Raw genomic sequence first — 15,294 nt, 5'->3', positions numbered from 1 at the left:
GGGGGTGGGGGGGGGAGCCGCCCAGAACTGTCCCCGAGCAGGGGGGGACAGAGAGGACAGCTGGCTGGCTCAGGAGCCCCGGGGCCTGTGCTGGGCGTCCTTCCCACACAGCACATCCTCAAGAAGGGGCCTGGGCTTCACCTAATGGTTCTCATCAGCATTTTCAAACCAAACACACCTGATAAAACTCTCCTCCTTGAGCCAGGGTTTTCTTAGGGCCAAAACGATTCCAAAATAAAATTTCTCATTGAGCCTCAGACTTTCAAGTAACCTTTAAACCTCCAGTGACAGGAGATACAAGAAACTTGAATTCCTTCCTGCTAAATGCGCAAAGGAGGGGCAGCACTGACTGGAAAGGCCCTCCTGCCCCGCCCTGCCCCACTCCCAATCAGGGGACCTGCCCACAGGCAGCTTTCCCACTTCATCTTAAACTCTTAGACACAAGAACGTGCACATGACTGACGCGTAATTCCAAACTACAACTAGAAGAACTATCACCAGAGGTGTTTTCACTGAGGAGTTGACATAAATTCCTAACTCAAAAATTAAAATAATTATAACTAGGCTCTATGTAAAGTATTTAATAAAATAAGCTTTCTAAACCTAAAATCTTGAAGATTTACTTAATTACTAGGGATAAACTCAAGAGTACTTGAGAGACAAAGGAGTGCTATAAAACTGGTATGAAATGTTATTACACTAATGCGACACTGTGATGTGCAATAAGAAACACGCACCTGGTCTCTGTCCGATGCCTGGCACAGAGCACCTGACACCTTGGCGCTCCCTGAGCGATGAGAGTGACAAAGGTGCCCTACCTTCCCAACAAGCCCCTCCAGCCACATCTGAGTCTGTGTCACAGAGGTGACTTTGGGGAAGCCCCAGGCCACTGAAGGATGGGGGCTGGTCGCCAGGGGAACTGACCATGGGATTAAAGGGTCAGAACTTTCAGTCTCAGCCCTGGCCTCCAGGGAGGGGAGAGGGGCTGAAGGGTGAATCCACCACCAATGGCCAATCATGGCTGCATGATGAAGCCTCCACAAAACCCAAAAGGATGGGTTTCCAGGAGCCTCTGGGTCGGTGCGCCCTCCCCACCTGCCCTCCGCACCTCCTCCATCTGGCTGTTCCTGAATTGCATCCTTTCATGATAAACTGGCAACCCAGCAAGTAAAGTGTTTTGAGTTCTGTGAGCCACTCTAGCAAATTCGTCAAAACCCAGGAGGGGGTCGTGGGATCCTCAATTTATAAAAGTTGGACCTGAGGTGGACATCTGGGGGCGGGGACAGTCCTGTGGGACTGAGCTCTTAAGCTGTGGGGTCTGACGCCATCTCCAAGTAGACGACGTCAGAGTTGAGCTAAGTCGTAGGACACCCAGCTGGGGTCACTGGGGACTGGGGAGACCCCCACACGCTTGGTGACCCTGTGTCCACAGTGGAGCAGTCAGAGCTGCGGGTCTGCGGTGAAAAGGAAGCCCCGCCACAGCAGCTTCCCCCCTTGCCGCCCCCCTCCGCCCCAGGACCGCACGCTCACCTGCTCCAGGTCCCTCGCAGCTTTCCGCTGTCTCTCCAGTTCTCCCTGGAGCTTCATCAGTTTTCTTGTGGTGCTGGCGTTCGTCTCCTGCAGACGTTTAATCTCCTCTTCCTGGATTAATACTTGTCTATCTGCCAACTCTTTCTTTATAATCAGCTCATTAAGTCCATCTGATTTTTCTCTCAATTTTTCTTCTAACAATTCAATCTAAAAACCACAGAAAATACTTCAGAAACAATAGTTTAAAAAAAAAAAAACCCACCTTGCAAATTAAAAAGTACAACACAACTGTGAGAAAACTGATCCTCTACATGGTTTTCTAGACCCACGCTGCACAGTGAAGCCTGGTGAAAGAATAAGACAGAATTCTCTCCGTAAAATGATACACAAAAAATAACACAGAATTTGTTAGTAAAATAAAATTAATTTTGAGAGGAAGGAATGGAAAGCCACTGAGCAGTAAAAAAAAAAGAACCGAGCACAGATACAGCACCGCCTGGGGCAGGGTCGAGAAGCAGGCTGAGTGCAAAGGTTACACCTATGGTCCGTTTGCACAGGGAGTGGGCGCCGTCTCCTGTCTGCACGTCCACACCCTGGCTGGGACCTCCTGTGGGACATCACCATGGGGGGAATTGGTCTTATTTCCTCTAACTGCAAGTGAATCCACAATCATCTCAAAGTAAGTTTAATTTTTAATAAGAATAAGGAAATCAACTACAGCGACCTCAGACAGGAGGAAGCAGACAGATCCAACCCCAAGCAGAAGGAAGCAAGAAAAACAAACCAGAGACAGGCCCCCGTGCACCAACCCCTCCCTGTCTGGTCATGCAGAGAACAGGCAAGAGGCGGCAGCACCGAGGGTGCGAACGGACGGACAGACACAGACAAGCACGGAGCTCTCGCACCTCACCATCCAGCTGCACCCGTGGTCGTTTGCGTGTACATGGAAGGCAAGAAGGGGGGTACAGATGAAGCTGTTGTTGAGAGCGGCGCAGAACACAGCCCCCGCGGGCGGGGCCGGCGCGCGGCGGGCGGGCTGACTTACATCGCTGTCGCGGGGACCCGGCGGGCGCGGCCGGGCCGCCTGGCGGAGCTGCTCCTCCAGCCTCCGGATCTCCTGCTGGAAGTCCTCGCGCTCGCGCTCCCGCTCCACCGCCTGCGCCTGTCGCGAGAGGCGGCCTGTTTGCACCGTTTCCCCGAGCGTCCCCACCGCCCTTTGCAGGCAGGAGTGGAGGACGGGGACCGGGCGGAAGGGGCCCCCTTGTCATGGGCACCGCGAATGACACATGGAGCCACATGAAGAGGCGCAGCCCCCAGGTGGGACCCAGGGCGGCTTCTGAGACACGGGCAGAAGGAGGGACAGAAAGCAGACAGCAGGGGGCCAGCAGACGCCGCCCCGGGCCAGGGCAAGATGCGCGTGGACGACACCCGAGACGTCCGCCAGGCTGCGCTCACGTTCACCCCGATGCCAGCACAGAAGCTACTTAACAACCTGGAAAGAAGTTCATGCTACGAAGATGACCTCCGGTGACGCAAATAAGCTTATCGCTCGAGACTCTTACATCCATGAACTGGCGCTGGCGGCGCAGGTGCTGGTCCAGGGAGCCCATCTGCTGCCGCAGGGCGGAGAGCTCCTCGGCCTGCCGCGTGCACGCCTGCTGCCGAGAGAGCTGCTCCTCCAGCTCGGCCTCTAGAAGCCTCATCTGCGAGAGCAGAGCTGAACGGTCCTTCTCCGCCTGCTCCTTGGTCTCCGACTGCTCCTGGGTGAGAGACTCCACTTCCTTCCGAAGAGCTAAAGGTGCCGAGGAAACAGGCGAGGAGCCCAGCTCAGGGTGCCGTGTGCCAGCAGAAACATGGAGACGCGTGCTTCTTCAGCGATGGAGCGCGGGGGGGCAGCATGCTTATCCCTCCCCCCGCCACAGGCATGTGACTCAGCCAAGGACACACAGCCAGCTCAAGAGGACGGATGTGCACCCTCGACCTGTCAGATCCCGAGCCCACATCCTAATAAACAGCCACAAATCTGCCAAAACCCACTGAAAACAAAGCTGAGTACTTCTGCGGGGGGTGGGGGGGGAGGAAGGAAAAATTATACTTTTTAAACGAAAATTGGCTAAAATAAAAAATTTTAAAGCCTGAGAAGAGAATACATCTTTGTGTCCCCAAATGACGAATCAGGTAGCTTTCTAGGAATTCTGCCTTCACGTATATTCTCCAACATGGAAAAATAAAATGTAACTTAAAACCTCCACCAGAGGGAACACCAGGCCCGCTGGGGAGGTTCCCGGCTGATGTGCTGACCGCACAGGGCTCCCCACGCACCCGGGGGTGACCTGTCTTGAGGAAAAGGGTCGAGCCGCCAGCAAATCTAAAGCCGACCTAAAATGGATGGGGCGACGAGGCCACGATCCAAGGGAAACGACAGGTTAATAAGCATCTTTGGAAGAGAGGTCTCCCTGCAACGGATCCCAAAGTGTTGAAACTATCCTGAAACTGAAATGTTAAACCCATATGTTTGTATTTACATTTCACCAGCTTTCCAAAGTTAATTATTTTGGTTTGTATAAATCTGTCAGTCTTTTATGACAAACTATCACCCCCACTAATGTAACATTCTCAATGAACTTCCAGGCCAGCAAGTCAGCAACGATGGCAAATTAGGCTTAAACATGCAGTTAGAACAGTGTCCCTCACGGGTCTCAGAGACTCGAAACCAGGGCTTGTGTGTCGCTGCTGTGATGACCGGTGCTGCCTGTTCAGCCACCCAGACAGGACCCGCTTCAGGGTCTCACGGCCTTTGTGCAGGCAGGACTGAGGGGAGGCGTCCATGCGGCCATTAGGGCCACACAGAGGGCCAACCCCAGAATCAGGAGACCTCCTGGGGCCCCCAGTGCAGGCCCCCAGCCCAAGGACGACTATGGCCAGAGAGGCTTCCTGCGGCTCAGTAACTGCAGTTAAGCATCGTGAGAGAAATGCTTGCCCATTTTTATGTATGAATATTGAAGATCAAAGTTATCTTTTATGTAGTAGTTTGCCACAAAAGCTAAGTACTTGTCCTCTTTAGTAAAAAATTGGAAAACCTGATGCAAACATATAGCATACCACACAGAAATCACTCATTTGCTTTTACAAACCTGAATCCTTGCGTGCTATAGAAACAGGAGTGCCTATAAATGAAAACACACAGCATTTTCAGAAATGAAAACAGAAAACTGGGTGACTTAGGGTATGAAAGTTAGAAATAAGAGAAGGGAGAATGTCAGCAGCAGGACTCCAGGAAACGTGGCCTTGATGCCAGGCCTTGGACAACCTCTGAAAAGTGCGTCATTTCCATGATGCCACTGCTTGGTCCGAATGTTGTGCTCCCAGAATTCATATGCTGGTGTTTGGAGGTGGAGCCTTCAGAGGTGATGAGGTCCTAAGGGCGGAGCCCCATGAGGGGATGAGTGCTTCTCTTACAAAAGAGGCCCCACGGAGCTCCCGCCCCTCCTGCACGTGAGGGCCCAGCAAGAAGGCACGTCCACGAGTGGGAAGCGGGCTCGCACCAGAAGGTGACCGTGCCGGCACCTTCACCTTGGATTCCCGCCTCCAGGACCGTAAGGATGAGTAACGGCTGCAGCGTAAGCCGCTAGGTCTCTGTAAAGACTGAGGCCACTGTTGGCCCTCCTGTCGCAGCAGGTCCCGGCTCCCAAGGGCTTTGCCGCTGACTTTTAAAGACAACAAGGAAAAACACAGAGGACAGATGGCACCGCCCTGAAGGCGGGCACAAGACACGCCGAGAACAGGTGAGGCTGAGCTGAATTCCCCCACGGGCGCCAGGACCCCCCGCCCTTTGGAAGTTGGCCCGTGTTCACGAGGAGCCAAAGCAGAATCAGGACCAAGTGGCCCCCAGGACCGCGCCTGGGAAGGGAAGGGAAGGTCAGGTGCCAGGCCGGCGGGCTCCTGCAGGGTAGCAGCGCACCGGGAGTCCCCAGATGGCCGGGCAGGTAGAGACAAGGACCAGACAACAGTGAGAAATTAAGGTGGGTTAACCATGTAAAATAAAGATGAAAGCAAACCGAGAGGACCCAAAGGAAACACGAGAATTTCCTGGGGATAAAACAAACGCAGGAGGGAAGACTGGCCTGGGTCCGGGAAAAGCTTCCATGGATCTGCCCCACCCCCCGGCCAGCCCCTACCACACAGGTGGGCCAGCCCTCTCTGCAGGGGTGAGGGGCGGTCACAGTGGACGCAGGGGACGCAGGAGAGGCGCCAGGCCTAGGGCTACGTGGCCGCTCGCCTGACCCTACACCTCTGCATCTCCCACGTGGTCCCGACTCTGAAGCCCTAACGCCCCGCACAGGGAGAGCAGGCTGGAGGTACGAGAGCCCGTAACAACAAACATGGGTCTCAGATGGGGAGGGCCCAGCCACCACTTGGACCCACAGGCTGGGACGCCAACACCCGGGAACAGGAGGGGGCCCCAGCCAGGACACTGCCGCACTGGGACGTGTGGCCCAGGGCGTCTGGGGACAGCAAAGTGTGCGCACGGAAGAGACACTGCCAAGAAGTAATGACAACAAAGCCCCAGATGTAACAAACGCCCGGCTGCAGGCAGAGCAGGGCAGGCATGGGACACCACTCCAGATACGGTTCCGGGACGTGTGAACATCCAAGCAAAGAGAAACTTCTAAAAACACCTCCAAAGAAACATGCTCAGACGTGCCACCGAGTGTCCAGATGCAAGAAAACAATGGTTTTTAGTCTCAAAAGTATTCAAGTAAAAGAAACCAAATCTAGAATTGTGTCTTTCCAGCTACCACTTCCTTTAAGGATGAGGTTGAAATAAGGTAACTTTCAGGCACTCGAGGTCTTGGAAGGTTTCCCTCAAGGTCCTTCTCTGAAAGTGTCCAGTCTGCGGGGAGCCGCAGAGAAAACAACCCACATCTTACTGCCATTTAGGGAGCACCGTGCACACGACACAGACACACAGAGCACACGCGCTCATGTGCTCACACACGCCTCTGTCCCTGGGGGCCGAGCAGAGAGGGGAAAGCGGGACGGGTTTCTGTGCTGGGGACCAAGGACACGACCTGAACGAGGAAGAAGCAAGCACACGAGCCAAGCGGAAGGCGCCACAGTCAGCAGGGGACGGCCCTGCCCCAGCTCGAGGTGGCGGGGAGAGCAAGTCCTAGGAAGCCTGAGCAGACCCGGGAACAGAGTCACCGCAGACACAGAGCTGAGAAGATGCCTCGGGTCTGCTCTCAATTAGCACAACATTCATTAGACACAGTTCAAGTACAAAAAAGGACAAAGCAAAGGAGTGAAAAAAGACATCCAAGGGAACAAAGAAAGCAGGTTAATTTTTTACCATCAGAAGTTCACATCAAAAAATGGAAAAGAGACAAAAGAATATTATATATATTAAAGCTGAACAAGAAGATGAGGTCTGGAGATGACTATAAATAGTTTTAATAACCCAGGCGGATGGAAACCAAGACAACGGCACAAATCACTCTTTGCTTCAAGAGCCTGCAAGTCCGTCGGACCCGCACATCCACTCAAGAGCCGTGGGAGCGTGAACGCGCGTCTCGCCCACAAGAGGTACCGAAGACGAGGGCAGAAGCCAATTAAACAGACAACTGTTTGTTTATTCATCGGAAAACTAAAAAGAAGAATTGGAGGAAGAGAAATGAGTTTTCTGAGTTGCTTGGGGTGGTGGCTCAGCAGGAGCCCCTTTAAGTCAGAAGGTCGCTGACGCCTTTGTTGTGGGGTGGGGGCAGCAGAGAGGCGGGCCCGGCCGGACTCGCGCTCGGGGGCCGGGCCGCGGGGGCCGCGGGGAGAGGAAGGCGCAGTCACTTCTCACAGACCGGCTGCCCCCGCCGCCGCCACTGCCCACAAGCTCCACATTTCAAGCTTTTTATGTTTTAACTGTTTTTATGTTTAATATTTTAAGATCTAAAATTTCTAAGAATCTGAAACTATAATGACCTACTTTTGTTAAAACTGTATGTCAGTAAGGCAATTATATTCCAATAAAGATGTTAAAAAAAAAACAAAAGCAAAAACTGTATGTCTTCCTAGCTAAGGTTAACAGACACTTTTCTGGTAATTTTAAAGAAAATTTTTAAGTAGCCCTCATTTTTTTTCACATTCTTGGCTATTTATCTTGTGAAATGTGAAACAAAACAGAGTCAGCACGTCAAGGGGCTTTAAGACGAAGCCTGGGGGCCATTAAGGAGTGGAACTCAAGCCCGTCCCCAGCGAGGGGAGCCGTGAACTTGGGACCTGGGCCGAAGCTCAGAGATTCCAGGGATGCAGCAAGAACCGCACCTGCTCCCGTCCCCGAAACGGACCTTCTCCTCCCTCGTGACGGCCTCGGCCCTCAGGCATGTTCAGCCCAGACTGGCTTCTGCCTCTGACTCCAATTAAATTCTCTGTAGGCAAACCCCCCCGTCCTCACCCACAAAGGCTCCGACTGTTTCTATTGCCTAGCGGGACCAGAATCTGCGTGCTCCAAACTGCAATTCTTTGATCCCAAACAAACACTCCCCGCTGGACCACTGCCTCTAGGACGCCGAGGCTGACGACCGCACACAGGTGGGCGACCCCCTGGCCAGGCGACCCGGCCTCAGAGTCAGCAGCCTTTCCTACAGCACAGCCAGCCACCGCAGCCACCCTCAAGCCACATGCAGCCCCGAGGGCCAGCAACCTCGTCCCCTTTGACCTCAAAGCCTCGAGTCCGAGCCGGCCCGGCTCTGCCCGCGCCCCAGGCTGCAGCTCGGCCTCCTTACCGGCCTCCCTCTCTCCGGCTTCCACAGCCAAGGCTTCCTTCTGGCTCCACAGCACGGAGTTCTCCTCCTGCAGCTCTGCCTGCCGCCGGGCCGCGCACTGCAGCTGCTGCCTCAGGCCCTCCAGCTCGGCCACCAGGCCCTGCTCACTCGCCTCCTTCCGGCCCAGCGCCTCCTGCAGGCCGGCCCTCTCCTCTGTGAAGCCCTCGATGATGCCTGCGGTCCACGCGGGAGACCGCTGTAAGGCCCCGGGGGGCGGGGGCGGGGCATCCTGTTCCCCCAGGGACGGCACCGGACCACCCTCCCTGAGAGGCACAGGCGCGTGGGGTCGGGGCGGTGGCGCGCCCCCGGGAAGGTGGCTGACGGCTTTGCTGTCGAGACCCCAGCACGATGCGCGCCCCCGGCAGGCAGGCCCCGCTCACCCTCCGCCGTGTGCAGCGCCAGCGCCAGCCGGGCCTTGGCCGCGCTCTCCGCGTCCAGGTGCTCCAGCAGCTCCTGGTGCTTCCGCACCACCTGCGCTGTCTCCTCGCTCTTACAGCTGAACTCCTTCTCAAGACGAGAATGAATCTGACGGGCTTCCTCCAGCTGTGAAACGCGTTTGAAAATAGCATTTTGGACCAAAAGTAATCAAAGCTTATACTGACACCAACAGAGTTCTATTTGCATAGAATTCTGGGGAAACCATAAATATCCTGTAAGAAACAGCAATTTCCATGTTCAATGTTATGTCAGTTACTAAATAAGCAACAAATTTTCAAAAAAGGAAAGTTCTGCACACGGAGACACAGACAACGCTGCACGGACACACCGTCTGTGACCGTCGACCCCACGTGTGTCTGCGTGCAACACGGCGGGGGGGGGGTGGTCATTTCATGGTACACACGGGCAGGAGCCTGGCACCCGGGCAGGGACAGGCCCCCTGGTGACTGCAGGTGGAGGATGGGGAAAGGCTCCTGGGCCATCACCACACCGGGCAGGGGACCTGACGCGACCCTCCCTCCCCAGGTCGGACACCATGGGATGCCCCCCCTTCCCAGGCACAGCCCGGGGCCCCAACCTCACCTTCCTCCTGAGCTCCCCTGGTGGGCATGTCCAGGCTGAAGCCCCCAGGCCACCCACAGGCTGGAGGGCCCAGATTAATCTCTGAATGCTAAACGCCTACACCCAGCTGTCCTGACCGACAACTCAGCACCTGGCCCGGGCCCCCTAAGCCTCCCCCTGCGTGTAACCCACTCTGACCCTTCCGGCCCCAGCCTCTAAGGAAACCTGTTGGTTTTACCTTGAAAACAGCCCCTGGCGCCACCTCTCCTCATGCCCTGCTGTGGGCCGCCCGCCCGAGTTCTCGGCTGCCGCTGCCCCCTCCTGCAGCCAGCGGTCCTCGGGCAGCCCCCACCACTGACCCCGACCTGAACAGGGGCTCCTCGCTCCCCTCTGGCCGCTGCCCTGTGCCAACTCCCACCTCCCCTGCTTCCCCGCTTACACACCCAGGTGCCCCTGCAGAGCACACAGTGGGGGCAGCGGGGACGCAGGGCCGCGGGCCAGGTCAGACTGCAGACCCGACGGCGTCTGTTCCGTTAACTGTGCTTGGGGACAATCAAAAGCACCTGATTGTTTATCATCAGATGCTGCCCAACTCTGTCCGGTTTCTGAGAGAAGATGGGACGAAACCAGAGGAGGAACTTCAGGGCTCGACACTGTGGCTTTACCTGCATTCGCGCCTCAATGTTTCTGAGACTGAATAGCGATGCTTCACGTGAAAATGCTTATGTTTTAACTGGGCAACTTTGGGAAAAGGCTATTGCTTTCTAAGTTTTCCTACTTAATGCCTCTGCTAATTGTCTGAAACATTCTAAAAGGTTAACAAAAAAATTCCCGTCTTCAGTAATAATCTCTAAACGTTAAGTGTATTCAACATAGAATTAAAATGGTGTACAAGGTGCAGTAAAAGAGGCTGAACACACATGATCTAAATTAAGTGCACTGAGGTTTTACTTTTCATTCACAGCAAGCCTACTTCCCCAAGTATTTCGGCTCAGAAAAGACTCCTATTTGAGGAAAACCTGTGGGCGAACCTCCCTGGGGGTAACAGGCTCAGGACGACACCCGGCAGAGAGAGGAGAGAAAGAAATCAGACCCGCCTGGAGAGAGAAGACCTCCTGTCTCGCCCGCAGGGTCTGGTGGAGGACCGGAAACCCTGACCGCACAGCACCCGGCAGGCCCCTGGGGCTGCGCTGTCACCCACCGACGCCCCGCCCGCCCCTTCGGCCCGAAGCCCTCCTCTGCGGAGGGACACCCTGCCCGCCCCTTCGGCCCGCCGCCCTCCTCTGCAGAGGGAGGCCGAGGGGCCGCGTCTCACCTGTCTGGTGGAGTCCAGGACCATCTCCAGGAGGCCGTCCACCGCCAGGCCCAGGCTCCGGTAGACCCTCCTGACGGGCTGCTCCCACTCCAGCGTGCTTTCTGGGCTCATGAAGAAGCTCTCACAGACGTGACTGCTGATCTCGGCCACTGACGACGTCTCGGCACGCTCGGGCGACGCGCCGTCTGGCTCCGGCAGGGCCGCGTCGAGCCCAGGCCACGCCTCGTCCAGGGCCGGGGCTACAAGCGAGCAGACACAGAGGCCGCGCTGCCAGGAGGACGCCCGGCGGCCGGCCTGGGGGCTGTGGGCACAGGGCTGTGGGCGCTCACCCGTGGGCGGGCTCTCGTCCTCCAGGCAGAGCCCCACGCGCTCGCCGATGCGGCTCCTCAGGGCAACGGCGGCCTTGAGCGTCTCCCCAAACAGACCCAGCAGCCTCCTCAGGGCGTCCTGGAGCGCTCTCCTGAGAGGGGCACACGGGCAGCGTCAGCCGAGACCCCGCCCGGCCGACGGCACGCGCGCAGCGCTGTGGGTGACCTAAGCGCCCCTCTCTGGAGGCCTGTGCCCAGCCCGCACCGGGGCTTCGCCCAGGGCCCTCCTCCCAGCTGCTCTCCCCGCGGCGGCGCCGCCACGAGCTGCACAGACCCGGCCTGCGCCACGCCACAGCCTCCCCGGCTCCCGGGAGCAGAGCTGGGCGCCGACGTGGCCCCTCCGGCTCCAGCCCCTCAGGAGACACCGGCTCCGAAGTCCAAGTCACCGCTCGCCCACAGCCCACCAGCATGGGAAGGCGCCGCATCTCCCCGTGTCTCCCTCGGGGGCCACACAAACCACGGAGTTTGGGGGGTTTGGTTCCCCAGGACAGGAGTCCTGTCATTGAGCTGCATCCTCCCAGACCAGCCCTTCCAGCTGCGGGGCGTCGTCTGGGGCACGGTGACCCCGCCCACGACGTGGCTCCGGTGCCCACGAGACGTCAGGGCTTGGCCATCCCCATCCACCCACGGCTCACACCCCTCCCTTAGGCCCAGCACAGGGCAACGCCACTCAAGACACGGGAAGAGCCGCCCCTCGGGAAGCTGACACCCGAGGCCGGGGCCAGAGACAGCGAGAAAGGGACGCGGGGATGTGAGGGGCGGGGGCAGGCGGGGGCAGACCGCAAACGCCAGGCCCGACAGCCCCTGCTGCCGCCCAGGCCCCTCGGAGGGAGCGTGCGGGGAGGGCGTAAGGACCACCCCGAGACGGGCTCGGGCAGGCGGTGTCTGCTTTGCTCTGAGAGAAAATGCCAGAAGGCCCCAGCCCCCCCTCCTCCTTGGGCCCCGTCCAGGCCATGCCGACCCCTGTTCCCTGAGGAGCCTCATGAACTCTAAACACTCGTGGGTGTCGGGGCATCTCACCCGCCGGTACGCCCCCCGAACGCCTCGGGGCCTCTGCTCTCTGCCAGGCCCCCGAGTGCAGGGCCAGGCCTGACACGTCCTGCCTTGCACTCCCCTCATCGAGCCGCAAGGCAGCTGGACACAGCACACAAGGTCCTCGCAGAGACAATGAAGCCGTGAAAGACTGAACGGAGAGACCGAGCCCCCGTGAGCAGCGCCCGCCCTCCGCACAGCAGCCCTCCCCCGTCTCCTCTGACCCTCAGCGCTGCATACACGCTAGCGCCGCGGTGCTGAGCGCGAGGGTCCAGGGGCAGCGGGGACCCCAGACCAGCAGGGACGGGCCGAGAGATGCACAAAGGGGCCCAGAGAGGCCGGCCAGTGAGCTGCACCTTCCCGGGCGACGCTGAGCCAATGGCCCCGACAGGCAAAGACGAGAGCGTCTCCTGACATCAGGCAAACACAACTGAACGGCTCACTCGAGAACCACACAAGAAGCAGAGCTAAAACCTGCCTAGCGCCAGGTGGGAAACTATTTCCTAAATAAGACCCCCAAACAAACAAGAAAAGGGCGGGTCAGTAACTGCCTGCATAGCAGCATCAAATCTTGTAACCTGGCAAAATAGAAAGGTTTGGCAAAGCGAGGTGGTGGGTATGTGGGTGCCACGACTCAGCGCTCGTCTTGAAGTTTAAGACCCTCCTGGACGAGAGGACCCACGCAGCACAGGGTCCCATCCGCCGGGTGCCAACATGCACTCCAGCCCAAGAAGCAGAGGCGGCCACTGACCTCTCGCCGTGGGACAGGTCGATGTCGGACTTGAGCATCGAGATGAGAGTCGTGCCCTCCTGGTTCTCCCTTTCCCGCCTTTGCTGAAGCCTCTCCAGTTCGGAATGGCGCTCTTCTATCTCGTGACTTAAGGATAAAATCTGGTCTTTTAGCTGTTGAAGAAAAATTGTTAAAGCTTTAGTTAAGACAATTTAGTTAAAAATAAGTTTCTGTAAGGAACTTTCTTTATCCAAGAGCAGGTTTGTGGTTTGTGGGATGGAGAAAACGGATGATGCGACACCAGCGTGGGGTCCATAAAGTACACAAAACACAGGCCAGAGGAAAAAGAAGGGTGTAATTTTGAAACCAATTTACTGAAGAGAACAAAAGGGACAGAAAACAGTTTCAATGTTGTGCATAGAGGGAACTTGGGAAAAAAGTGTGGCTCCTATAAACCACTGGGCCATACAGGTCGCTGGAAAAATGAAAGAAAATGGAATAAGTAAACAGAGAATGGCAGGTTTCAAGATGGCAAACAATGACCAAAAAATGGACAAAAGAGACACAGAAGATGAACTGCATGCCCGGATGGCTCGAGGCTGGGGCGGCCCCAGATGCCAGGGTGTGGCTGGTGGTGGGTTCCACGCAGAGAGCCTGTGGATGGCAGACCCTTCCTCTGCTGGTCCTGCTCCCTCACCTGCATTCCTATCAAATCTCCACTTACAATGGGATTACATCCCAATACACCCATCCTAAACTGCAAATACCATACATCGAAAATGCATTTAAGGACTTCCCTGGTGGCACAGTGGTTAAGAATCCGCCTGCCAATGCAGGGAACATGGGTTTGAGCCCTGGTCCGGGAAGATCCCACATGCCATGGAGCAACTAAGCCCGTGCGCCACAACTACTGAGCCTGCGCTCTAGAGCCCGCGAGCCACAACTACTGAGCCCGCATGCCACAACTACTGAGCCCACAAGCCACAACTATTGAAGCCCGCGTGCCTAGAGCCTGCGCTCCACAACAAAAGAAGCCACTGCAATGAGAAGCCCGTGCACTGCAACGAAAGAGTAGCCCCTGCTCGCCGCAACTAGAAAAAGCCCGCGCGCAGCAATGACCAACTCAGCCAAAACTAAATAATTAATTTTAAAAAAAAAGAAATGCATTTAATACACTTGTGAATGAAAAGGGTTACCTGCCATATCAATATACAAAGAATGTTGCAGCCATCAAGCCACCACAGCTGCCCGGACAGTGAGCCCTGAGCGGGCTCAGGATGGGAAAACACAGGATACTGGCCCCAGGTAGAGGAGGTGCAGATCAAAAAATGATTTCAGTGAGCCCAGACTTTGCTTCTTCCCGTATATAGAAAAGCGCTAAATTCATTAATCTGAGATGCCTGGTTTCTTTAATTAACAGTAATCTTTTGAAAAGGAGAAGCAGAGCGGCTGGCTCTCTTGGTCCAGAATGGCTGTCAGCGTATCAGTCGTTCACCTTTCTGGTCGTGTGGCTGCCCTGCCCAGCATCACAGGAGAGAACCGGACCACATGTCACTAGCCCAGGAAAAGATAAAAATCCAAAATTCAAAATTCAAAGTACTGTTCCTACTGAATGTGCATTTCTTTCACACCATCGTAAGTCAAAAAATCTTAAGTCAAACGACTGTAAGTCAGGGACTGTCTGTACTCGATAAGTTAATAGAGTTAATTCATCCATGAAGAACATTTGTTCATCAAAAGATGACAAAAGGGGAAAAAAACCCTACAAATTAGAAGAAATCCAGAAATACAAAAAAAAATCCCTAAATCAGTAAGAAAAACACAAACAACTGTTTTAAATAGAAAAATGGCCAAAGATACAAAAAGGCGTTTCACAGAAAGGGAAACACAAATGGATCACAAACATAGTAACAGATGTGCATCTCATCAGCAAATTAAGACCACCGAGAGACACCATTTCGTTGCCACAAAATTGGCAAAAATTAAAACGTAAGAACATTCCAGGAGAGGATGTGGAGTAACAGGAGCTCGAGTGCACAACTGGTGGAACCACCCAGAAACAGCCTTGGGGTTACCCACCAGGGGCAGAACCCCACAACTGGGACACGCACCTCTAGGTTTAAGAAGCTCCTGCACATCTGTGGTAAGAGGTGTGTGTAGGAAACTCAGGGTAGCTTTATTCATAATGGCAGAAAGATAGAAACAAGCCCAAGTCCACCAATGAGCACACACGCAACGGATGCCATTCGGCAGCTTGGATGGCGGGTACGGCCCCACCATCGCCATCTGTGAACCTCCAGTCAACACGGAACGAGAGAGGCCAGTACACACCCCCTTGTGACGGCCGGAAAGGGCTGAGGCTCAACAGCAGAGTGTCCGGGAATAAACACATCAGTGAGCAAGAAATCTGTAACAATCAGAAGGGTGGTTGCCTCGCGGGGGGCAGGGGGCGGGCGGTCTCTTGAGGTGCTTAACGTGGGTGGTGGGACACCATTCCTTACTCGTCAG

General features: G+C 55.7%; 1 protein-coding gene across 7 annotated transcripts in view; it reads right to left on the bottom strand.

Moving 5' to 3' along the window:
- Positions 1-15,294, bottom strand: part of PCNT (pericentrin) — a 105,229-nt gene that overhangs the window by 47,098 nt on the left and 42,837 nt on the right. For 4 of the 7 annotated variants that reach the window (XM_068547246.1, XM_068547248.1, XM_068547253.1 and 1 more), the window contains exons 17-24: positions 12,808-12,959; positions 10,657-11,116; positions 8,723-8,885; positions 8,304-8,516; positions 3,093-3,322; positions 2,576-2,692; positions 2,436-2,447; positions 1,531-1,737 (exon numbers count right to left, since the gene is read on the bottom strand). In XM_068547246.1, coding sequence (XP_068403347.1) covers positions 1,531-1,737; positions 2,436-2,447; positions 2,576-2,692; positions 3,093-3,322; positions 8,304-8,516; positions 8,723-8,885; positions 10,657-11,116; positions 12,808-12,959 — 1,554 coding nt within the window. The remainder of the gene's footprint in view (positions 1-1,530; positions 1,738-2,435; positions 2,448-2,575; positions 2,693-3,092; positions 3,323-8,303; positions 8,517-8,722; positions 8,886-10,656; positions 11,117-12,807; positions 12,960-15,294) is intronic. The other 3 variants (XM_068547250.1, XM_068547251.1, XM_068547249.1) reach the window with 3 other exon arrangements.

Source organism: Eschrichtius robustus, chromosome 6 (assembly GCF_028021215.1).
Source record: "Eschrichtius robustus isolate mEscRob2 chromosome 6, mEscRob2.pri, whole genome shotgun sequence".
Lineage (NCBI taxonomy): Eukaryota > Metazoa > Chordata > Mammalia > Artiodactyla > Eschrichtiidae > Eschrichtius > Eschrichtius robustus.
Note: the sequence above shows the minus strand (reverse complement) of the source record. Positions and strands in the feature narration are given on the sequence as shown.